At 37.6% G+C, this 26,360-nt stretch overlaps 1 protein-coding gene across 6 annotated transcripts in view; it reads left to right on the top strand.

The window, feature by feature from the left end:
* The window catches only part of PARD3B (par-3 family cell polarity regulator beta), a 1,119,500-nt gene that overhangs the window by 895,848 nt on the left and 197,292 nt on the right, over positions 1 to 26,360 (top strand). For all 6 annotated transcript variants that reach the window (XM_058300305.2, XM_058300306.2, XM_058300307.2 and 3 more), the window contains one exon: positions 16,936 to 17,043. In XM_058300305.2, the coding sequence (XP_058156288.1) occupies positions 16,936 to 17,043 (108 nt within the window). The remainder of the gene's footprint in view (positions 1 to 16,935; positions 17,044 to 26,360) is intronic.

Raw genomic sequence — 26,360 nt, 5'->3', positions numbered from 1 at the left:
ACGTAATATCAACCGATATCATGTGCCTATGACAATATCTTGTACACAGTAGGTGCCTAGTAAATACTTATAAAATAAATGGCATAGAAGAAAAGAGGGAAGAGAGGGAGGGAGAAGAGAAGAAGGAAAGAAGGGTGAGTTTCCCATGAAGCTATTTCATATAACCTCTAAACAAAGGAATAGAGACAGTTGCTTTAAGCAAACTTATAATTCATGAAAATCTAAATTTACATAAAGGGTATGTTGAAAGGTGATTGTTCCGCTTTACATAAAGATCCATCACAAGATTCTTTGAACAGCCTTCTCAGGTACATGTAAAATAAGATTTTATTGATTAAAACCATGTGTTTGCCAGAATTTTTCAGGAAAATAACTTTAAATAAAGCAAAGTTGACCTATAAGCAATTTCCTTAAGGGACCTAACCCAATATGGCTAACGGTCAAATTTCTAAGGTACTAGATAATGCGAGGCTTGGAATGTAATGGATATTTGAAACCCTAAAAGGTAAAGCAATACTTTCAGCCATTCATGGTGCTCATGTCTTTTCTCATAAAAACAGCTAATGTACAGATAAATCAATGCATTTAAACATTTCCAACTCTTTGCTCTGTATCTCAGTGAGAATAAAAATGACTATGAAATTACACCCAAGTAGGCCAATGTGTAAAGTAGTACAAAGATTTAGAAACTTCATTAAATTGACTTCTTCCTCTCAACTCTCTCACAACTCCTCCATACCTACCACTTAATTAAGTTGCCTAATTGCAAAACTGGAAACACAATTCAGTGTGCTAATGAAATTCAATTAACTTTTCTGGACCTCATTTTCCTCATTTGAACAAATAGGAGTTCTCTTTTTATCTTTATTCTGGCAACATATATACAACCTAAATTTTTCCATTTTAACCACATTCAAACATACCATTCATTGGTGTTAGTCGTATTCAAAATGTTGTGCCTGCATTACTACCATCCATTACAAACCTTTTCTATTATCCAGAACAGAAACTCTTGGAATTAAGCATTAACTCCCCATTCCGTATCCTCACCCAGTCCCTGACTGGGTATTCTAGTTTCTGACTTTATGAATTGCATAAACTAATTATTTCATGTCCATGAGAACATACATTTGTCCACTTGTATCTGGTTTATTTCCATCAACATGATGTCTTCAGTATTCATCCATGCTATAGTTTGCATCAGAACTTCAATCCTTTATAGGACTGAATAATATTCCATTGTATGTATATATCACATTTTGTTTATTCATTCTTCAGTTGATGGACACTTGGATTGCTTCAATCTTTTGGCAATTGTAAAAGAGCCACTATGAACATAGATATGAAAATATCTGTACAAGTCTCTGCTATCAGTTATTGTGGGTATATACCTAAAAGTGGGATTGCTGGGTCATATGGTAATTCTATACATCATTTTAAAAGGAACTGCCAGGCTCTTTCCACAGATGCTACACCATGTTACATTCCCACCAATAATGAACAAGTATCCCTATTTCCCCAGATCCTCTCCAATACTTGTTATTTTCCATTTTTTAATATTAGCTATTCTAGTAGACATGAAATGATATCTCACTGTGGTTTTAAGTTGCATCCCCCTCATGTCTAATGATGTTGAGCATCATTTCATGTGCTTATTGGCCATTAGTATATCTTTGAAGAAATGTCTATGCAAGTCTTTTGCCATTTTTTCAATTGGTTGCTTTTTTGTAGTTTGGTTGCAGAATTTTAAAAATATTCTGGATATTAAACCCTTATAGGATATGTGATTTTCAAATAACTTCCCCCATTCTGTATGTTTGTCTTTATAGTTCCATGATAAATTCGTTTGATGCACAAAAGTTTTTAATTTGGATAAAGTGCCATTTTTCTATTTTTTCATTTGTTGCTTATACTTTTGATGTAAAATCTAAGAAATTATTGCTTAACACAAGACTCTGAAAATGGTTCCCTATGTTTTCATCTAAGAGTTTTAGAGTTTTGGTTTTTCTATTTAAGTCTTTGATCCATTCTGAGTGCATTTTTAAAAAATATAATGTGAGGGAGAGGTCCATCATCATTCTTTTACATATGAATATTCAGTTTTCCCAGCACCATTTGCTGAAGAGACTATTCTTTCCCCAATGAGTAGATTTGATGCCCTTGTCAAAAATCAATTGGGAAGGACAACCAGCAAGATGGTGGCAGAGTAAGGAGCTCCTAGAGTAAGCTCTTGCACAGGTCAATTAGTAATCACCCAGAGTTACCTAAAACACATGTTTGGGAACTCCAGGAAACCAGAAGAGCACACTGCAACATCCTTGAAAGAATGGAAGAAGGAGGCTGCCCATCTGCAGAGAAGATTCATAAGTAGAGTGCTCCATGCCTCAGAGGCCAGTGCTCATCCTCCACTGGAGGCCAACCTGCCTCAGAAGCTATTCCATTACTGGAATTGGACACTCACTTCCCAAAAATAGGGGAGAAAATGATGGTTGAGCACCAACTTCAGCTAACGATTAGTAAACTTAGCTGGCTAAAGTATAACCCTAAATGTGGTAAAGTTTGAAACTATCTAAGTCAGAGGCTGGTAGCTGCCGTTTAACTCTGCCCCTGGCATGAGGGGAAGCAAGGCTGACTGAAAATCACAGTGCTGATAGGGACCAGCTTCTTTCCACCCAGATCAGATTGCAGCTGTAGCCTAAGCCCCAGCCACACCTCTGGCAGGGAGGAACCTGGGGGGACCTTCTCCAGCAAAATACAGGCCACAGGCAGAGGCTAGTGATCATTCTACTCTGGTGGTGCATGCCACCTCAGGAGCTGTTCTGTGACTGGAGTTGGAACCTCCATTTCCGAAAAATGGGAGACAGAGACGGTTGGCTACTGACTGCAGCTACTCATTAGTAAATTCAGCTGGCTGAAGTATAACCCTAAGAACAACTTAAGTTTGAACCTCTCTGGGTCAGAAAGAGGCCAGTAACTGCCATTTTGATTCCACTCCCAGCATGAGGGGAAGGCTGACTGATTGAAAATCATGGTGACAGTAGGGACTGGCTTCTTTTCACCCAGATTGGTCTGCAGTCCTAGCCTAGGCTTCAGCCCCACCTCTAGCAGGGAGGATACTGGCAGGCCCTGCACCAGCCACTTTGGGTAACAGCATGTACATTTGGCTGGCACAGACTGAATAGTTGGAAGTCTACCAGGGTAACTTTTGGACCCACATGGCATAGACTGCTGCCCATGCCTGCAACTCCATTCCCCGCCCCTTCCCCCCCACCCCCCTTCCCCCAGGCAGGGAAGGAAGGGGTGTGAAGCTTCATCAGTCTCTCTGGGAAACTAGAGTTTATGTCTGCACGACTTGGATTATTATACACAGCTGTGGTTCTGTCCCTATCCCTAGTAAAGGAGAAAGTTGGAGAAGCTTCATCTGTCCCTTGGGCAGTGCAGGCACCTTGAGCCTTCACAGCTTACAGCACCAACTACATCCTTGACTCCTATGATATAACAAGTAAGGTAAAAAGGGCAACAAAGCCCTAAACTAAAGAGAGAAACTGCACCCAGAATAAATACTCCAGTAAGCCAGATGCCAAGACACCGAAAAAAAAAATTACAATCCACACCAAAAACAGGAAGATGTGGCCCAGTTAAAGGAACAAGATAAGCCTCCAGATGACATAAAGGAGTTGAGACAACTAATCAAAGATGTTCAAACAAATCTCCTTAATAAATTCAATGATACAACTAAAGAGATTAAGGATATTAAGTAGACATTGGATGAGCAAAAAGAAGAATTTGAAAGCATACATAGAAAAATAGCAGATTTTGTGGGAATGAAGGGTAAAATAAATGAAATTAAAAATACGCTGGAATCATGTAATAGCTGATTTGAGGAGGCAAAAGAAAGGATTGGTATGCTTGAAGAAATGGCCTCTGAAAGTGAACAGATGAAGAAAAGAATGGAAAGAACTGAACAAGTCCTTAGGGAACTAAACGGCACCAAGAGACATGCAAACATATGTGTCATGGGTATCCCAAAAGGAAAAGAGAAGGGAAAAGGGGCAGAAGCAATATTTGAAGAAATAATGGTAGAAAAGTTCCCAGCCCTGTTGAAGGACATGGATAACCATGTCCAAGAAGCACAATGTACTCCCATCTGAATACCAACTCTGAGACACATACTAATCAGAATGTAAAATGCCAAAGACAAAAAGAGAATTCTGAGCACAGTATGAGAAAAGCAATGCATAACATATAAATGATAACCTGTAAGATTAAGTGTCAATTTCTCATCAGAAACCATGGAGGCAAGAAGACAGTGGTATGATAGAGTTAAGATACTGCAAGAAAAAAACTTTCAGTCCAAGAATCTTACATCCAGCAAGATTGTCTTTCAAAAATGAGGATGAGTTTAGAATATTCACAGATAAACAGAAACAGAGAGTTTGTAACCAAGAGACCAGCTTTGCTGGAAATACTAAAGGGTATGCTACTGTCTGAAAAGAAAAGACTGAAGAGAGAAGTTTGGAAGAGAGTCTAGAAATGAAGATTTTATCAGTAAAAGTAACTAAAAGTCTCCAAAGAGTGGTGCAAATAAAATGTGAAAGAGAAAACCCAAAGGTCAAAATGTGTAGAATAAGAACTACCTTTACAGTAATAACATTGAATGTTAGTGGATTAAACTCCCCAATCAAAAGACACAGGCAGGCAGAATGGATAAGAAAATATGAGCCACCTATATGCTGTCTGCAAGACAGTCACCTTAGATCCAAGGATACCAATAGATTGAAAGTGAAAGGCTGGAAAAAGATATACTATGCATTCAGTAAACAACCCCCCCCCCCAAAAAAAAAGCCAGAGTACCTATACTTATGTTAGATGAAATAAACTTTAATGATATTAGTAATGTGCAATCTGAGGAGGAAGTCGGGGGGGGGGGAAATCCATTTATGATAGCAACTAAATGAATCAAATATTTAGGAATAAACTTAACCAATGATGTAAAGCACTTATATTCAGAAAACTACTATTCATTGTTAAAAGAAATCAAAAAGTACCTAAGTAATTAGAAGAACAGTCCATGCTCACAGATTGGAAAACTCTACCGAGAGAACTTGATATACATAGCCAAAAGAAGGAAAGAGGACCCCTATTTCATACTTTATACAAAAATTAACTCAAAATGGATCAAAAACCTAGATATAAAAACAAGAACCATAAAGCTTCTAGAAGAAAATATAGGAAAATATCTTCAAGACCTGGTGGTAGGTGGTGGATCTTTAGAGGAGGTAAGAGAAGGACTGAGATGGACTACTGATGTTTAATGTATTTTAAAGTTTTAATTAACTTTATTGTAAGAGTATGGATATGTATAGAGTTGACGGTGACACATTATATTGAGTAACAACTGGTTTATAAATCATAATGTGTGGGAAACAGACTACCACATGGGAGGTCCGCAGTTCAAACCCTGGGCCTCCTTGACCTGTGTGGAGCTGGCCCATGCGCAGTGCTGATGCACGCAAGGAGTGCCATGCCACGCAGGGGTGTCCCCCGTGTAGGGGAGCCCCATGCACAAGGAGTGCGCCCCGTAAGGAGAGCCGCCCAGCGCGAAAAAAAGTGCAGCCTGCCCAGGAATGGCGCCACCCACACTTCCTGTGCCGCTGACAACAACAGAAGCAGACAAAGAAACAAGACGCAGCAAATAGACACAGAGAACCGACAACCGGGGAGGGGGGCGGTGGGGAATTAAATAAATAAATAAGTCTTTAAAAAAAAATTAATAAATCATAATATGACTGAAAAGGGTAGTCTAGGGATGTAAATGCCAATTGAAATAAAACTAGAGAATTACCTAGGGACTGAATAACACCATAAACCCAGAGGTGGATAAGAATTGTGGTTGATGGTACAGAAGCAAGAGTGTCCTTTGTGAGCTAGAGCAGATGTGCATCACTATTGCAGGGTGGTGGGAATGTGGAGAAACATGGGAAAAATACACCTGGAGTGACCGATGGACTGTAGTTAACAGCGATAATATATTAATGCATCTAAGCCAAAGATATACTGTGTCGGCAATGGCAGAGCATGGAAAAAATGTACTGAGTGTACACTATGAACCTGGTAAAGTGTGCTGAATGTACACTATGGACCTAATGATATTATCTTATAGTTTGTGGCAAGTGTTCCACCATGGTGTGGTATGTTGATGGAGGGGTGTTATATGGGCATCCTGCACATGTTCATTATTGTTTTGTAAGTTTAGTAATTTCTGTCATAAAGGTATGTTTAGAAAGTGATAGTGGGGTGGGGTGGGGGAAATATATCAACTGTAAGATGGGAACTATAGTTAGTAAGATTTCAATGATATTTTTTTTTAAGATTCATTTATTTATTTATTTCTCTCCCCTTCCCCCCACCCCAGTTGTCTGTTCTTTGTGTCTATTTGCTGCGTCGTCGTCTTTGTCCGCGTCTGTTGTTGTCAACGGCCCGGGAATCTGTGTTTCTTTTTGTTGCGTCATCTTGTTGTGTCAACTCTCCGTGTGTGCAGCACCATTCCTGGGCAGGCTGCACTTTCTTTCGTGCTGGGCGGCTCTCCTTACAGGGCGCACTTCTTGAGCGTGGGGCTCCCCTACGCAGGGACACCCCTGAGTGTCACAGCACTCCTTGCGCGCATCAGCACTGTGCATGGGCCAGCTCCACACAGGTCAAGGAGGCCCGGGGTTTGAACCACGGACCTCCCATGTGGTAGACAGATGCCCTAACCACTGGGCCAAGTCCGCTTCCCTCGACAATATTCTTTCATCATTTGTAACAAACATCTCAAAACAATGCAAAGTGTTGGTAGTGGTTTGATGTATGGGACCTCTGTATGATGTTGTGCATATTTGCTTTGTAAGTTCACAACTTTTACTATACACTTATTTTTTATGTATGTTCATATATAAATGATATTAATATAAAAAAAAATAGGATAGGTTGAGGGGAAAATACACCAAATGTAAGATACTTTGGTCATTAGTAATATTTTGATAGGATGCTCTTTAATCATTAGTTAAAAATGTTTCACAACAATTCAAGGTATCATTTGTAGGATGTGTATGATACCCCTGTATAATGTTGTATATGTTTGTTTAGTAAGTTCACAACTATTACTATACACTTATTATTAATGTATGTTTATGTATGTGTAATACACTTCAATAAATTAAAAAAGAAACAAAACAAAAATAGAGCAAAACAAAACAAAAGTTTATTGGTCAGGGAGGAGGGTAATATAGCAGCAGAGTAAGGCACTCCAGAGTCAGATTATCCTACACTCAGTTAGTTATCACCCAGAGCTATCTAAAGCACCCATTTGGAGGCCCAGGAGACAAGAAGAGCATCCTACAAATATCCTTGGGAGAATGGAAGGAAGAGAATGCCATTTGCAGTGAAAATTCTTGAGTAAAGCACTCCACACCACAGAGGTGGATGCCCATCCCCTGCTGATGGCTCAAGCAACTCCATAGCTATTTCCTGGCTGGAGTTGGAAGCTACATAACCCAAAATTAGGGGAGGAAGAGAAAGCCAGTCACCAACTTCAGCTACTGATTAGTAAATTTGACTGGCTAAAGTCTAATCCTAAGAACAGCTCAAGTTTGAATCTGTCCAAGTCAGAAAGAGACCAGCAGCCTCCACTTTAACTCCATTCCTGGAATGAGGTGAAGCAGGGATGACTCAAAATCACAGGAATGGCAGGGATTGGCTTTTTCTACCCAGGTCGAATTGCAGCGATAGCCAAGGCTCCAGCCCCACATCCAGAAAGTAGGAAGCTGGGGGTCTCTGCACCAGCCTCTTGGGACAACTGTAGTAGCTTTCAGCCTGAAGAGACTGGATAGTCAGACACATGTGGCTCCATTCCTATCCCCCAATAAGATAGGAGGGGGTTGTGTTCCTCAGCCTCTCTGGGCAACTGCAGGTATTTTTTTTTCAGCCTACACACACTGGACTGTTGGATACTTATGGCTCCATCCCTGTCCCCCGGTAGGATAAGAGGGGAGCAGTGTTTCCCTTCCTTCTCTGGGCAACTGCAGTCATTTTCAGCCTACACAGACTAAATTGTTGGGCACTCCTGAGGTCCCATCCCCACTCCTGGCAGAGTAGGTGGGGTCCAGTGCTTCATTGGTCTACTTGGGCAACTGTGGTCAGTTTTGACCCATACAGCTAAGTTTGCTGCCCATACCTGAGACTCCATCCCTGTCACAGGCAAGGGAGGAAGGGGTGTGAAGCTTCATCAGAATCTTCAGGCAACTAAAGACGATCTTGGCCTGCACAGCTTGGATAACTGCACATGGCTATAGCTCCATCTCTATCCCTGGCAGGGGAGAAAGGTGGGAGAAACTTCATCAATGCTTTCCTATATTTTCTTCTAGGAGTTTTATGGTTTTTACTTTTATATTTAAGTCTTTGATCCATTTTGAGTTAACTTTTGTATAAGGTATGAGATAGGGGTCTTCTTTCTTTTTATTAGATATTACCGGAAGAACAGACTTCTAGCCCAGCTGGGAGGGCTTGGCAGCCTTGTCCAAAATCACTTGACTGTAGATATGAGGGTCTATTTCTGACTTCTTAATTCGGTTCTATTGGTCAATGTGTCTGTCTTTATGCCAGTACCTTTCTGTTTTTACCACTGTAGCTAAGTAATATGATTTAAAGTCTGGAAGAGAGAGTCCTCCAATTTTGTTCATCTTTTTGGCAGGTTGGTGTCCCTTACTCTTCCAAATAAATTTGATAATTGATTTTTAAACTTCTGCAAAAAAGGCTGTTGGGATTTTTATTGGGATTGCATTGATTCTGTAAATCAGTTTGGATAGAATTAACATCTTAATGATTAATCTTCTAATCCATGAACATGGAATGTCCTTCTATTTACTTAAGTCTTCTTCTGTTCCTTTAGCAATGTTTTGTAGTTTTCTTAATACAAGTCCTGTAAGTCCTTGGTTAAGTTTATTCCTAAATATTTTATTTTTTTAGTTGCTATTATTAATGGAATTTTTTTTTCTACTTCCTCCTCTGATTACACATCAGTACTATATGGAAACACTGTTGATTTTTGCATATTAATTTTGTATCCTGCCTGTGAAAGTTTGATATTATTTATGAATTCCAAAAGAGATATGATTATGTTTGTAAACTGGTCTGTTTCTCTGGGTGTGCTAGCCTTTGATTGAATTAGATTCAGCTGAGATGACTGATTAAATTATGTTAAGATTAGGACTTTGATTCAACCACATCATTAGAGTGCAACTCAACATTGAGTTCCCACCCCTTCAGTGGGTTGATAAAACACTCTCACACAGAAGTAGACACATAGAGAAGATACACGAAGGATTCTGCAGCCCCAGGAAGAGAGATGAGACTGAGAGCCTACAACTGACCTTGTGAAGAAAACAGAACAGCTGAGGCCAGAAAGAAAAGAGCCCTGGGAAGAAAGATGAGCCTAATGCCAACCTACAGCTGAGATCATAAGAAGTTGGAACCATGGAGCCTTAAGAGGAAGAGGGAAGGCTGAACTCTCGTGGACATTGCCTTTCATCTTGCGTCAACACATGGCCAATGAGTTTGGGTGAGAAATTACCTCTTATGGCACCTTGAGTTGGACTCTTTAGGGACTTGTGACTGTAAGCGTCTACCCCAAATAAATACCCTTTATAAAAGCCAACAGATTTCTGGTACTTAGCGTCAGCACCCCTTTGGCTGACTAATAACACCACCATTTTGCTCAACTTGTCTAATAGCTTTGTTGTGAAATTTTCAGAAGATTCTAGATACAGGATCATATCATTGGCAAATAGTGAAAGTTGTACTTCTTCCTTTCCTATTTGGGGGCCTTTATATTTCTTTATCTAGAAATTGCTCTAGCTAGAACCTCTAGCACAATATGGAATAACAGTGGTGACAGCCACCAGCCTTTTTTTAAAGAAATGGAAAACAATTATCAAATGTATTTGGAAGGGTAAGGGGTCCTGAATAGTCAGAAACATCTTAAAAATGAAGAACAAAATTGGAGGACTCTCACTTCAGGACTTTAAATCATATTACCTAGGTACAGTGGTAAAAACAGCATGGTACTGGCATAAAGATAGACATATAGACCAATTGAACCAAACTGATGGCTCAGAAACAGACTCTCACATCTATATAGTTAAGTGATTTTTTTGTCAGCTTGACAGCCCACCCAGCTGGAGCAGAACAGTGTTTTCGGCAAATGGTGCTGGGAGAGCTGGATAGCCATATCCAAAATGAATAAAGAGAATGCCTATCTCACACCTTAAATAAAAATTAACTCAAAATGGATCAAAGACCTAAATATAAAAGCTAGAACCATAAAATGCCTTGAAGAAAATGGAGGGAAATATCTTCAAGACCTGGTGGTAAGTAGTGGATTCTTAAACCTTATACCAAAAGCACAAACAACAAAAGAAAAAAACGGATAAATGGGACCTCCTCAAACATAAACACTTTTGTGATTCAGAGGACTTTATCAAGAAGGTGAAAGGGCAGCCCGCTCAATGGGAGAAAATATTTGGAAACCACATATGCAATAAGGGTTTGATTCCCATGCTATATAAAGACATAATACAATTCAACAATAAAAGAGCAAGCAGTCTAATTAAAAAATGGACAAAAAACTTAGACATTTCTCCAATAAGGAAATACAAATAGTGAAAAAGCACTTGAAAAAGTGATCAATATCAGTTAACTATTAGGGAAATTCAAATCAAAACTACAATGGGATATCATCTCACACCTCAAAGAATCATTAGTAAAAAAAACAAAACACAAAACAGTCTGTTCTGGAGAGGATGTGAGGACATAGGAACACTCCTTCAGTGTTAGTGGTTATGTAAAGTGATGTAGCCTTTGTGGAAGACAGTTTGGCGGTTCCTGAGGAAGCTAAATATAGAAATACCATATGATTTGGTAATCTCTCTGCTAGGAATATGTCCAGAAGAACTGAAAACAGTGATGCAAACAGACATTTGCACACCAATGTTTATAGCAGCATTATTCACAATTGCAAAAGTTGGAAACAACCCACGTGTCCATCAACTGGTGAATGGATAAACAAAATATGGTATATACATGTGATGGAATACTATACTGGTGTAAGAACAAGTGGAATTGGACACATAACATGGATGAACCTTGCAGACATTATGCTGAGTGGAATAAGCCAGACACAAAAGGATAATATTGTATGGTCTCACTAAAATGAATTAAATGTGAAGAATAAACACAGAGTTAAAACATAGAGAATAGGTTACCAGGAGATAGGATGAGGGCTAAGAAGGGGTGCTGATGCTTAATATATGTAGAATTTTTAATTAGCTTTACTGCAAAAGTGTGGAAATGGATAGAGTTGGTGGTGACACATTATAGTGAGTATAACTAACACAGCTGGTTTATAATTGGGGTTGTGGCTAAAAGGGGTAGTATGGGGTTGCAAATGTCAATTGAAAGAAAGTTAGAGAATAATCTAGGAACTGAATAACATAGTGAATCCAGAGGTGGATGAGGATTGTGGTTAATAGTACAAATACAAGAATGTTCTTCTATGAACTAGAACAAACTAGAACAAATGTGAAGTGTTTTATTTCTAAACTCTCCATTCAATTCCATTACTCTATATGATGGCTCTTATGCCAGTACCACACTGTTTTGATCCCTGTAGCTTTGTAATAAGTTTTAAAATTGGGACATGTGAGTCCTCCAACTTCGTTCTCTTTCAAGATAGTTTTGGCTCTTCAGGGCTCCTTACTCTCCTATATAAATTTGATGGTTGGATTTTCCCTTTTTGCAAGAAAGCTGTTGATATTTTGTTTATGATTGTGTCGACTCTATAAATTATCTTGGGTAGAATTGACATCTTAAAAACATTTAGCCTTCCGATCCATTAACATGGAATGTCCTTCCATTTATTTAGGTCTACTTTGATTTAATCCAGAAATGTTTTGCCATTTTCCATTTACAAGTCCTTTACATCCTTGGTTAAATTTATTCCTTGATATTTGATCCTGACAGTTACAATATCATTTAGGACAACTCAAAATCCCAAAAATGCCCCCACATCACATCTCTTCTTCCCTCTCTCCCTGCCCTCAGCAACTACTATGGCCACTTTCTTCACCTTGATGCTAAAATTTCTTCTATTACTCATCACAATAGTTTTATAGTAGAATATCAGTAAGTCTATTCTAGTCCATATTTTATTCCTCCATTCTGTGTACCCTGGAATGGTGATGTCCCCTCCACCTCAAGATCAAGAAAGGGCTTAGATTCCACGTGGACGATGGATGTAATTCCTCTGCTTACAGTTGTAGGCGCTCTTGATTCCCTGGTGTGGTGGTTGACCATCTTCACCTCCCTGTTAGCTGACCTGGGTAAAACCAACGAACCAGAGAGTAGGAGTCGCTACTCTGCTGAGGCTCAGGGCCCAGCTGGCAAATGGGCAGTCCCGAGATTCAAGTCTCCTGAGTATGGACCATCCCTAGCGCCAACCACAGGTTCAGTAAAAGTGACAGAAGAGGCATGTATAGAAAAGTCACATCTGAGTCCAGTGCCATCACCCTCAGGAGCACAAGTTCCAAAGTAGGGCCTTCTAACATGGTATGTTCTTCTTTTTCTAGTTCCTTCATGTGTGAGGTTAGCTATATGATATGAGATCTTTCTTCTTTTTAAATTTACCACAGTTTTCACCATTGTATCTTTATAATAAGTTGTAAAATTGATAAGTGTGAGTCCTCCAATTTTGTTCTTTTCCAAGATAGTTTTGGCTATTCAGTAACTCAAGGCTATAAATTAGTCTCTCAGCACTGCCGTTGCTGCATCCTGCAGTTTTTGGTATACTGTGTTTACATTTTCATTTGCCTCAAGATATTTCCTAATTTCCCTTATCGTTTCTTCTTTGGCCTATTTGTTGTTTGTGTTGTTTAACTTCCAAATATCTGTGAATTTTCCAGTTCTTCCAATGTCATTGATTTCTCACTTCATTCTTTTGGGGTCAGAGAAGATATATTGTATGATTTCAATATCTTAAAACTTATTTTGTGAACTAATATATCTCTCCTAGAAAATGTCCCATGTGAACTAGAGAAGAATGTATGTTCTAGTGCTGTTGGTTGCAGTGTTCCATATATGTTTGTAAGGTCCTGTAAGTTTATATTGTACAAATCTATTTCGATATATATATATATATTTCTATTTATCAAGTATTCTGTTGATTTTCTGTCTAGGTGTTCTATCTATTTTGAAAGTGGTGTACTGAAGTATCCTGCTTTTAATGTTGAACTGTCTACTTCTTCATTCAACTATATCAATAGTTTTATATATTTGTTGGCTGTAGCATTAAGTACATATGTATTTATAATCATGATGTCTTTTTGTTGAATTTACCTTGTTATCTGTATAATGTGACCATCTTTGTACCTCACAGCTGTTTTTGAATTAAAGTTTACTTTATCTGATATTAGTATTGCTACCTCAGCTCTCTTTTGAATATTTACATGAAATATTTTTTTTCCCTTTTGCCTTCAACCTATTTATTTCTTTCAGTTTGAGTCTCTTGAAAACAGCTATAGTTAGGTCTTTTTTTTCTTTATACATTCTACCAATTTCTTCCTTTTGAAAAGAGAGTTTAATCTTTTTAAATTTAAAGTAAATACTGATAAGAGAGGACTTTCTTCTGCCATTCTGCTATTTGGTCTTTGTAAATCTTATACTTTTTTTGCCCTTCAATTCTTCTGTTAATGCTTACCTTCATGTATATTTCATTTTTTTGTAGTGTACATTTTGATCCTTTCTCATTTCCCTCTCTATTTTTTCAGATATTTTCTTTGTGGTTACCTTGGAGATTAAATTTACATTCTAAATCTATAGCAATCAAGTTTGATTTGATACCAACTTAACTTCAATAGCATATGCAAACTCTGTCTCTATACCCCACCTTTTCTCCAATTTTTTATTGTACTTGTTACAAATTATATCTTTATACATTGTGTGTCCAAAATCATACGATTATCAGTACTTTTTATTCATTTGCATTTTAGCACTTACAGAATTCAAAAGTGGAGTTACAAACCAAAATTTACAATACAATAATAGTTATAATTAACTATATGGTTGCCATAGATCTTTATTTCTTCATGCCATTTTGGTCCACTGTCTAATCTAATTACTTGTAGGGCAGGTCTAGTGATGACAAACTCTCTCAGCTTTTGTTTATCTTAGACTGTCTTAATCTAGCTCTTATTATTATTAAAGACATTCATGCTTGGTATAATATTCTTGGTTGGTAATTATTTTCTCTCAGCAATTTAAATATTTAGCCCAACTGCCTTCTTGTTTCCATGGTTACTGATGAGCAGTTGGCACTTAATCTTATTGGGGCCCCCCTGTGCATAATGCATTGCTTTTCTGTTACAGCTTTCGAACTCTCCTTATCCTTGGCCATTGACAGTATGACTACAGTGTGTCTCAAAAGATTCTCTTCAAGCTTATCCTGTTTGGAGTTCATTTGGCTTCTTAAATGTGCATATTTGTGTCTTTCATTAAATTTGGGGAGTTTTCTGATGTTATTTCTTTGACTATTCTTTCTGTTCCTTTGTCTCTCTTATCTTCTTCTGGGACTCCAATAATGTGTATATTGATATGCTTGATGGTGTCCTGCCAGTCTCAAATACACTAATCACTTTTTTCCTTCTGTTTTCTTTCTGTTACTCAACCTGAACCATATGAATTGCCTTATCTTCTAATGCATTGATTCTTTCTCTTGAAACAAACTCTAGGGAGGTTTGTTTTTTCCCTTCAGTTATTGTGGTCTTCAACTCCAGTATTTGTTTCTTTTTTAAAATTTCTTTCTCTTTGCTGAAATTCTCATATTCTTTCATCATTTTTTCTGATATGCTTTAGTTCCTTTTCCTAATTTTCCTTTATCTCATTGGGCATACTAAAGATCATTTTTTAAAAGACTCTGGTTTATCCAAAGTCTGGTCTTCCTTTTTGATTATTTCTGGAGTTTTATCTTGTTCCTTTGGATGGATCATCATTTCCTGTTTCACTGTTTGTCTTGGAATCTTTTGTTGCATACTGTTTATTTTAACATTTTAATTTGGTACCTTTGGGATTTTGTCCCTTTGCTGTCTGTTCCTTAAGGTTGTATCCAATTAGTGATATGATTTCTTTAAGTGCCAGAAGCTAACAAAAAGAAACAAACCAAACCTAAAAACACCTTTCTCTGTCTTTGCAAATTGGCTCTGTGTTGACTATAGTTTTCTTTCAGAGTTTAGCCTTCCTATCAAGAAGATCAACTCAACACAAATGTCAGGATCCTCTCAGTGTTTTCTGAGCCCATGTTTTGTCCTGGTCTTGTACTTGCTCATGCCCTTATAAATTCCCCCTTTAACAGAAATTAGATTGCCCCCTCTACTACCTATGAAATAGACTTTCTCTCCCTCTAGGATGCTCATTTATCTGATGTAGCAGGTAATCCTTTGCCCTGACCACTTTTACTTAATTTGCTTTTTACACTGCTTTGTCTATCCTGAAACTGCTTCTGGCAGCAGAGACCATGGGAGGATGACCCAGATATGTGTTTCCTGTTCTAGTCTTTCAGGCTACCATCCAAAAGACTGTCACTAATGTACAGTCATTGCAGTATGCCCATCTAGGTTACTCTACTCCCTCTAGAACAGGGCCAAGGGCCCATAATGGCTTATTGCATACTGCACTGGAGAGGTGGTAGATGAAAGGCCAGAAAGGGCACCACAAGCTACTCCTACTGCTTAAGTTGCATTTTCTTCATTTGGCACTTACCCAGTTTATGCAACTTTTTAACTTTTCCAGAGTTCCGAGGAAAATGGCTCTTCCAGTATTTGTTTGCTTTTCAGAGATTCTCTGGAGAACAGAATCTCAGAGCCCCTTAACTTCCATCTCCGTTGATCAGAAGTCCTTTAGAGACATTTTGAATCTTTATCTTAACTGAAGTGTATATATAATTGAGTGGCATGGTGGTGGTTTTTTTTTTTTTTATGTGTGTTGATACCAATATCATGGAAGATTCCCTTCAGAGAAATGTCTTTTAGGGGATAATTCCTGTCATTTAAGGATGTGTCCTTATCATAATTTAATCTTTGCTGCTTTTTGTTCATATCAAATTGCAGTTTTTATTTTTCTAAAAATGCTTAGCAAACACAATGTTCTTTTAAAACGTGGTGATTGCTACTCTGCCCAGTTAACCATGGGTATGCCAGGCACTAAGGAGTGCTCAGAGAACACTGAACCTCTGGCTGACTTGGGAAGTCTGGGCTACATGAGAGAGTGAATGTGGTGTTCTGGAAAGAGTACTGCATTGGAGGTGACACAGGTTCTAATCCCACCCTAGCCTGACCCCACTGGTTGGTCTTTGTCTTTATTTTGGCTCCTCATTTGTAAAATGAGAGTATTGGACTATGTGTTTCATAAGGTCCCTGGCAGTGCCATCATTTTATAATCCTGTGATTTTAACCTTAACTGTCAATGCCTTCTGAAACTATGAAGTCCTCCTTAGGAAATCAGTTAGTTAGATATTAAAGTGTAACCATTCAGTTTTTTTACTCTCTATTGAATTGATGGTTAGAAATTATTAGCCTCTTGATCACAATTTTGTGCTTGCTGCACAATCAATATTTAAGAGGAGGGAAGGAAGGGAGGGAGGAAGGAAGAAAGAAAGGAAGGAAGGAAGGAGATGGAGTAATATTTTTCTACTTTCACTATCTTATTTTACTTGCATTTTATGCAAAATTATCTTGTATTACTTAAAATTAAAAGCTATGGCTTAATGAGTTCATCTTAGATATATTTCAGTATAACCACAAAGGCACATGATTATTGTTAACAGATATCTTATCCTTCATGTTTCACTAGATTTGGAAAGAAGAAAGATGATAAGGGTGGAAAGGCTGAGCAGAAAGGTGCTCCGAAGCATGGTGAACTGAGAGAAGAGGAGCTGGAAAAAATGAAAGAGCGTGAAAGGTGAGCAAAAATGCTGAGCTCCTTTTTTTAGTGGAGTTCATTGTCTGTGCAACAGTCAACTAGAACAATTTTATTTGAAAAAGCTTGGAGGTCAACTGATATCAAAAGAAAGGCACCTGATATAAAAGGTACCTGTTTTTCTGTGGAATTTTTATTATGTTTTGAAAAAAAATTAACCTCATGTTTTTATTTTATCAATATTTATAATTCCATAATATGCTGTCCACTATTGTGACTTTATCCATACATATTTTTCCTATGATTTAAAAGATGAATGTTTTGTTAAAGGTTATTTTGATAATGATGTTTAGAAATATTAAATTCCCATAGTCTGTTTTTAATTTTTGCCAAGCTGTTGTATGCCTCCTTAATTCTATACTGCTAAAACCATTTCAGTACTGAAATTTGAGAAGCACATGTACTTCATTTTTAAAAACCCAGTGTCTTTTATTAGACAATCAGCAAGCTGAAAAGTATATAGCCCATCTGTTAAAGGGACAGTGTCATTTACTGAAATAGTGACAGTTTGGAAGGTCTGAATTCTCCTGTTGGAGGAACTTGACATTCCATTTGGACAAGAGGTCCTTCACTTGTCTTTGATATTAACTCTGGCAGTTATCCAAAGGGGATGTATAAATCTCCGATTTTGAAACATAACTGTATATTCATATTTCTTTTTAAAATTCTTCCCCTTTACAACTAAATGAAGCTTGGAGAGAGATTGAGATTATCATAAAACTAAGATATTATTTGATTCTGACTTCATTATGCATTAAACCAGTTTTATCCAGTTACTAATGAAGCTGGATACTTATTATTTACATCAGTTCATATAGTTTTAAAAGAATCAGTTCTTATGTTCATTTTAATACTTGAGTATGTACACTGAGAAAATCATGTCTATTTATTGTGTTTTCTACCTTTTGACCTCATCTTGTATTCTATTCCTATTGAGAAGGCTGACTTTATCAATAATAGGAAAAAAACCTGTTTAGTCCTTTCTCATTTTTGAGAGGTTGATAAGCTCAGTCCTAGGGTTAGCAGAGCAGTTAAAAGGAAATCAAGGGCTTTACATTTTTGTCAACTATTTACCTGACAAAGCTGCCCCGAAGACAAGAAAGATGAATTCACCATCATAGACCAAGATTCAGTAAAAGTAATTAATGTAAAATGTAATTCAGGCTAAGAATTTAATGCATATAATAGCAAAGATATATATATGTAGTAAAACTATATTATAGACCTTTACTCTCCCTGACTTCACTTTCCTTATCCCATACCTCACCTTCAGGGAACTGAGTTATTTGCTAGAATTTAGACTTCACTTTATTTATTTGTTTGTTTATTTATGTCAACTCAGTTCTTGCTTGGAGATGGAAAAAATTTTTTAAAGAATAAAAAATCTTAGTTGCTTGGGAACTGTATGCCAGCCAGAAAAATTGATAACCCATAAAATAAGGTGGGTATTCTTTAAGTAACAGCTCATTTCCATTCTGGTTTTGACTTCAGGAAACCGGCACCCGAGGGACTTATGTTTTGGCTGTGTAGATATCGGATCCAATTTTCTTAGAGTATGTCTGGGCAAAATATTGAAAGAACTATACTATTAGCTTCCACTTATGGCACTTCCCATATGTGAACACATAAAACACATCTGATATGGGTTTCCTGGAGACAACATTGTCTCAATCATGTGCCAGGGGAAGATGTTACAGGAGTTGATTTTATGGTTGGGTGATATAAAATTAATGACCAAGGACATTTCAGCACCTCAGGGCATGAGCGCCATGGAAGGTGAAGGTGGAGGCTGAACATTTGGCATTTACCCAACCCAGGAGTCCCATTCCTTAGCTTTCCATCATCCATAGGAAACCAATTCATAACTCTTAAAGACCACAGCAAGTGCTCTTTGTGTCATGGTCATGGGAAAAATATAAAATAAGAAATAGTGTATAAAATCTCACAGTGTTGTCTTTTTATCCTGTACATTTGATTATTGTTCTCTTAAAATGATTCAACCATCCTAACACTTGCTTCTTTCATCTAGGAGTCATCTATAAAATAGATTTTCATTAACATAACCCCGTTTTAAAAGATTTAAACAATTAAATAAAATGCATCTTGGATAATGCTGTAGTCACCTCATACTTTCTACTAAGAGTCAATTGTTAAATTTTCAAGAATTTTTTGAGTTATTGGTTAAACTACTGGTAACTTGAAATTGGCCATGGGGGAGTATTCACAGCACAGAAAATGGCAATTGCAATAAATTGGGGTTGTTTTTTCCCCAGTGAGCCAATTTACAGGACACTACTGTAAGCCTATATTAACTCTCTTTGGTATGTAACCAAGAAGAAATAACCTAAAATACAGGCAAAAACAACCCACATCCAAATAAAGCCACAAGGCTTCTTTTATCAGTGTTTCTAAACATGTGGTTTAAGGACCACCTGCATCAGAATGAATCATTTGAGGAGTGTTTTTTAAAATGATGATTTCTCAGCCTTATAACTAGACTTGCAGAATCAGAATCTTGGAATTTGGCGACCAAGAATCTGTATTTAATTAGGAAGCCCAAGGTAAGTTTTTGGTATTCTAAAGTTGAAGACTCACTGACTTAAAGGAACAGTATTTGGTTGGAACATTAGAGTAAACCATTCTTATTTTATGAAAAATGATACAGGGATTTTTTTCCCCAAGGACAGCTGAGTGTCCCAGTCTAAAAAATACTGCTAGCTATCTTATATGCCCTTGGAGCATCCTGCCTTGCTGGCATGCTCTTACATAAAAAAGTGAGGAACCCTTGCCAGGGCTCAACAACCTGAAGCAATTTGGGTCACTTTTCTCCAGTACTCACTACGTATATGCACACAAAACTTATAATAGTATACAAGTTCATTAAGAAAATTTTGGAAATATTGAAAAGTATAAAATCCGGCATCATTCCATAACCACTGTTAATATTTCTCTGATTTTTTTTTCATTCATATGTTTTATTTGCAAACTTGGTGCCCATACTACATATATAACTTACTTTTTTTTAACAAATCAATTTTATTGATAAATATTAATAAAGCATACAATTCATCCAAAGTTTACAATCAGTGGTATTTGATTTAATCACATAGTTGTGCATTTATCACTTCAATCATCATTAGAGCATTTCATTATATGAATAATAATAATAAAAAACAAAGAAACAACAAACAAGAAAATTCTTTACCTCACGATCTCTCTATGCTTCCCCTACTGCTATTTCTGGCTATTCTTGCACAATTACTTATTTATTATGCAGTTTTATTGACATATATTCATACACCATACAATCTATCCAAAGAGTATAATCAATGACTTTTAGTATAATCACAAAATTGTGTATTCATCACCACAAAAGATTTTAGAACAATTTCATTACTTCAAAAAGAAAAACCTGTGTCCTTTAACAGTCACCTCTTAATTCTTCTATTTTTCATCAACCTTAGGTAGCCACTGATCTAATTTCATCTTTATAAATTGATTTATATTTACTTTTACATAAATGGAATCATACGATATATAGTACTTTGTGTCTGGTTTCTTTCATTTAGCATAATGTTTTTTTCCTCTGATATTAATTCTTGTAGTATTAACATATATTAATACAGTTTCAAAGAAAAATGGTCTAATAAGTGTAATTTTACCCATATTCATATTTAACATGCAATATTACTATACTATATATTCCATGTTATGTTTTTTCACTTTCCTTTTAGGAATATACATGTCCTTAGGCCCTCTAAACTACTGTCATAGCCTTAAACTAGTACTGCTAATTACAAACATTATGTTGTGCTTTCACCATTTTTATTCATTTCCAAACATTAACACACATCCTTTTTAACAAAAAAATTCTGCACAAGTTAACCCTCAGCTTTCCATTTTCTAACCTCATTCTATTTTCTGGTGACCCATATCAAGTTATTAACTCCATGAGCTTACACAATATATTTAGTTCATAGTAGCGCAATCATACAGTATTTGTCCTTTTGTGTCTGGCTTGCTTCACTCAACATGAGGTCCTCCAGATTCATCCAAGTTGCCATATGCTTTATAACTTCATTTCTTCTTACAGGTACACAATATTCCATCATGTGTATAAACAACAGTGAATAACGCCACTGTGAATGTCAGTGTGCAGATATCTGTGTGTATCACTTCTTTCAGTTCTTCTGGGTATATACCCAGTACACAGTAGTCATATTACCAGGTCGTGTGGCAAATCTATATTCAACTTATTTAGGAATGCCAAACAGTCCTCCAAGTGACTATACCATTCTACATTCCCACCACCAGTGAATAAGTGTTCCTATCTCTCCACATCCTCTCCAACATTTGTAGTTTACTGTCTTTTTAATAGTGGCCATTCTAATAGGTGTGAAATGATATCTCTTAGCTTTTATTTGCATTTCCCTAATCGCTAGTGATGTTGAATATATTTTCATGGGTTGTTTTTGTGTTTTTTTTTTGCCATTTGTATTTCTTCTTTGGGCAAATGTCTACTCAAGTCTTTTGCCCATTTTTTACTTGGGTTGTTTGCCTTTTTATTGTTGAGTTGTAGCATCTCTTTATATGTAATGGCTATTAAACCCTGACTGATATGCGATTTCCAAATACGTTTTCCCATTGAGTTGGCTGTCTTTTCACCCTTTTCACAAAGGATTGTAAGGTGCAAAAGTGTTTAATTTTGAGGAGGTCCCCATTTATCTATTTTTTTCTTTTGTTGCACATGCTTTTGAGCGTAAAGTTCAAGAAACTACCACATACCACAAGGTCTTTAAGATGTTTCCTTACATTTTCTTCTAGTAATTTTATGGTCCAGGCTTTTATATTTAGGTCTTTGATCTATTTTGAGTTGACTCTTGTATAGGGAGTGAGATAGGGATACTCTTTTGTTCTTTTGGTTATGGATATCCAGTACTCCTACCACCATTTGTTGAAGAGACTGTTTTGTCCTGTTAACATGGCTTTTGTAAGTTTGTCAAAAACCAGTTGGCCATAGAGGTGAGGGTTTATTTCTAGACTCTGAATTCTATCCCACTGATCAATGTACCTATATTTATGCTAGTACTATGCTCTTTAACCACTGTACTTTGTAATATGTTTCAAGATCAGGCAGTGAAATTCCTCCCACTTCGCTCTTCTTTTTTAGAATGCTTTTGGCCATTTGGATGCACTTTCCCTTCCAAATGAATTTGGTAATTGCCTTTTCTATTTCTGTAAAGTAGACTGTTGGAATTTTGATTGGTATTGCATTGAATCTATAAATCAGTTTGGGTAGTATTGACATCTTCATGATATTTAGTCTTCCAATCCATGAACACGTAATGTCTTTCCATATCTTTAGGCCTTCATTGATTTCTTTTAGCATTGTTTTATAGTTTTCTGCATATACATCCTACACTTCCTTGGTTAAATTCCTAGGTATTTGAGTTTTTTTGTTGCTATTGTGAATTGAATTTTTTCCCTGATATCTTCTTCAGTTTGTTCAATACTAGTGTACAGAAACATTGCTGGTTTTTGCATGTTGATCTTGTATCCTGCCACTTTGCTGAATTCATTTTTAGCTCAAGTAGCTTTGTTGTAGGCATTTCAGAATTTTCTAAATATAGGATCATGTCATCCAAAATACTAAGAATTTTACTTCCTCTTTTCCTATTTCCATACCTTTGATTTTCTTTTCTTGTCTAATTGCTCTAGCTAGAACTTCTAACACAATATTGAATAACAGTGGTGACAATGGGCATCCTTGTATTGTTCCTGATAGTAGAAGGAAAGCTTTCAACCGTTCTCCATTGAGGATGATGTTGGATGTAGGGTTTTCACATAATGGCTTTTATCATATTGAGGAATTTTCCTTCTATGCCTATCTTCTGAAGTGTTTTTACCAAGAAAGGAGGCTGGATTTTGTCAAATGCCTTTTCTCCATCCATTGAGATGATCATGTGTTTTGTTTTTCTTTTTCCTTCAATTTGTTAATGTGGTGTATTATGCTAATTGGTTTTCTTATATTGAACCACCCTTGCATACCAGGATAAATCCTACTTAGTTGTGGTGGATAAGTCTTTTGATATGCTTTTGGATTCTATTTGCAAGTATTTTGTTTAGAATTTTTACTTCTATGTTCACTAGAGAGATTGGTCCTAATTTTCTTTTCTTGTAGTGTTTTTATCAGGCTTTAGTATTAGAGTGATGATGGCTTCATAAAATGTATTGGGTAACTTACCCTGCTCTTCAATTTTTTGGAAGGTTTTAAGCAGGATTGGTTAGTTAATTCTTCTTGAAATGCTTGGTAGAATTCATTTGTGATGCCATCTAGTCCTGGAGTTTTCTTTGTTGGGAAATTTTTAATGAGTAATTCAGTCTCATTAAATGTGATTGATTTGTTAAGGTCTTATATTTCTTGTAGTGTCAGTGTACATTGTGTGTTTCTAGGAATTTGTCATTTCATCTAGCTTGTTTAGTTTGTTGGCATGCAGTTTCTCATAATATCCTCTTACAATCCTTTTTATTTCTGTGGGTTCAGCTGTAACTCCACCCCTTTAATTTCTGATTTTATTTATTTGCATCTTCTCTCTTTTTTTCTTCGTTAGTCTAGCTAAGGGTTTGTCAATTTTACTAGTCTTGTCAAAGAACCAGCTTTTGGTTTTGTCAATTTTCTCTGTTGTTTTTTGTTGTCGTTGTTGTTCTCAATTTAATTTGTTTCTACTCTAATCTTTATTATTTCTTTCCTTCTGCTTGTTTTGGGAATGGTTTGCCATTCTTTTTCTACTTTCACCAGTTGTTCAGTTAAATCTTGATTTGAGCTCTTTCTTCTTTTTTAATACAGGCATTTAGGCTATAAATTTCCCTCTCACCACTACTTTCACTGTAGCCCTTATGTTTTGTTAAGTTGTATTCTCGTTTTTTATCCATCTCAATATATTTACTTATTTTACTTGCAATTTCTACTTTGACTCACTGATTATTTAGGAATATGTTATTTAGCCTCCACACATTTGTGATTTTACCTCTTTATTATTGATTTCCAATTTCATTCCATTGTGATCTAAGGTGATTTGTATACTTTCAATCTTTTTATATTTACTGAGACCTGCCCTACAACCTAACATGTAGTCTATCCTGAAGAAAGATACATGGGCACTTGAGAAAAATGTGTGACCTGCTGAGTTTGGGTACAACATTTTGAATATGTCTGTTAGGTCTAGCTCATTTACCATATTGTTCAAGTTCTGTTTCCCTACTGATCTTCTGTCTAGTTGTTCTGTCTAATGATGTGAGTGGTATGTTGAAGCCTCCAACTATTATTGTAAAGATACCTGTCCCTTCATTTTTGTCAGAGTTTGCCTCGTGTGTTTTGAGGTACCCTGGTTAGGTGCATAGATATTTATGACTGTTATTTCTCCCTGGTGTAATGTCCCTTTTATTGATTTATATTGGCCTTCTGTATCTTTTGTAAATTTTTTGCATTTAGAGTCTCCATTGTCTGATATTAGTTTAACTACCCCTGCTCTTTTTTGGTTACTGTTGGCATGGCGTATCTTACTCCAACCTTGCAGTTTCAGTTTGCATCTGTGGATCTACATGAGTCTCTTATAGGTAGCATATGGTTGGCTGTTTTTTAAAAATCCATTCTGTCAGGCTGTATCTTTTGATTGGGGACTCTAATCCATTCACATTCCATGACATTTCTGTAAATGCATTTATTTACCTTCACCATTTTATTCTTTTCTTTTCATATATTGCGGTCACCCCTCGGGCTGAAGTGTGGTTTGCTGGCCTGGAGGGGGAGCGGCCGCAGTAGGCTAGGGTGGCTGGTCGGACTCACCGCCACCCCTGAGGGGAGCTCGGCATGGGCGCAGAGTGCCCTCGGGTCTCCCCTTCTCGGCAGCCATGCTTCCGCGGCCGCCCCTCCTCCCAGATAGCACCACACGATGCCTTTTTTCTCCCTGCGCAGGCGCAGGGCGGAAAAATCCAGTCTGCCCTTTTCCCCTCCCCCGACAGCAGCAACAGCCAGGCGTGGGCGGAAAAATCCAGTCTGCCCTTTTCCCCTCCCCCGACAGCAGCAACAGCCAGGCGTGGGCGGGAAACTCAAGTCTGCCCTCCACCCCAGCAACAGCAGCCACCAATCCCTAAACCCTGCCCCTTCCCCCAGCAACAGCGACAGCCAATCCCTAACCACCACCCCTCCCCCGTCCAGTACCGCCCACTGACCTTTTGCCGGCAACCAATCAGAACAGGGCGTGGCTTTGACCAATCAGCCTTCCCCAGTCCCTATAAAACTGTTGCCTCTCCCTCAATAAAGTGGACTTGCGTGTTTACCTTGTCTCCGCGGTAGTTCTTCTGCCGTGCGCCCTCCAGTCCTGAGAGCCCCCGACAAGGGCCTGGCCTCCCTTGTCCCCAATTCATCGCCTGCTTCTCCGGGCGACCCCTTCGTCGCCGGCTTTGCCGGGCGACCCCGTCAGCCGAACCGCACAACCCCTTGTGAGACCAATCCCTCGTCTGCTGCCGGACCGACCCCTCGTCCCAAGCGGGACCGACCCCTCGTCCGCAGCCAGACCCCACCTCTACCGACCGAGCAAGCCGCCGCAATATATCATATCTTATTTTTATCTGTCTTTTTACTCTTTTTGTTATCCTTTCTGCTATTGTCTTCTATACTTCCTAAAGCCTCTCTCTCCTGTCTTTTTCTTTCAGGCTGTAAGGCTCCATTTAAAATTTACTACAAAAGTGGATTCTTTTTTACAAACTCTTTTAGTTTCTGTTCGTTTGTGAACGTTTCAAACTCACCTTCGTATCTGAGGTCAATTTTTCTGGATAAAGAATTCTCAGCTGTCAGTTTTTCTCTTTCAGTGACCTAATTGTATCATACCACTGTCTTCTTGCCTCCATGGTTTCTGATGAGAAATCTGCCCTAAGTCTTACTGGGTGTCCCTTGTATGTGATGGTTTGCTTCTCCTTTTCAGTTCTCAGAATTTTACCTTTATCTTTGATGTTTGACCTTCTGAGTAGTATGGTCTTAGAGTAGGTCTATTTGCATTTATTCTGATTAGGGTACGCTGTGCTTCTTGGACATTTAAGTTAATTTCTTTCATAAGAGTTGGGAAATTTTCAGTCATTCTTTCCTCAAATCCTCTTTCTGCCCCTCTTCCCTTCTCTTCTCCTTTTGCAACTCCCATGACCCATATGTTGTTTTGTTCATGTTATCATTCAACTCCCTGAGCCCATGCTCAATATTTTCTATTCTTTTCTCTCTTCAATTTCAGTTGTTCTGTCTTCTA

The sequence above is a fragment of the Dasypus novemcinctus genome, chromosome 7 (genome assembly GCF_030445035.2).
Source record: "Dasypus novemcinctus isolate mDasNov1 chromosome 7, mDasNov1.1.hap2, whole genome shotgun sequence".
Classification (NCBI taxonomy): Eukaryota; Metazoa; Chordata; class Mammalia; order Cingulata; family Dasypodidae; genus Dasypus; species Dasypus novemcinctus.
The sequence above is the reverse complement of the archived record's forward strand: the minus strand, read 5'-3'. Positions and strand labels throughout refer to the sequence as shown.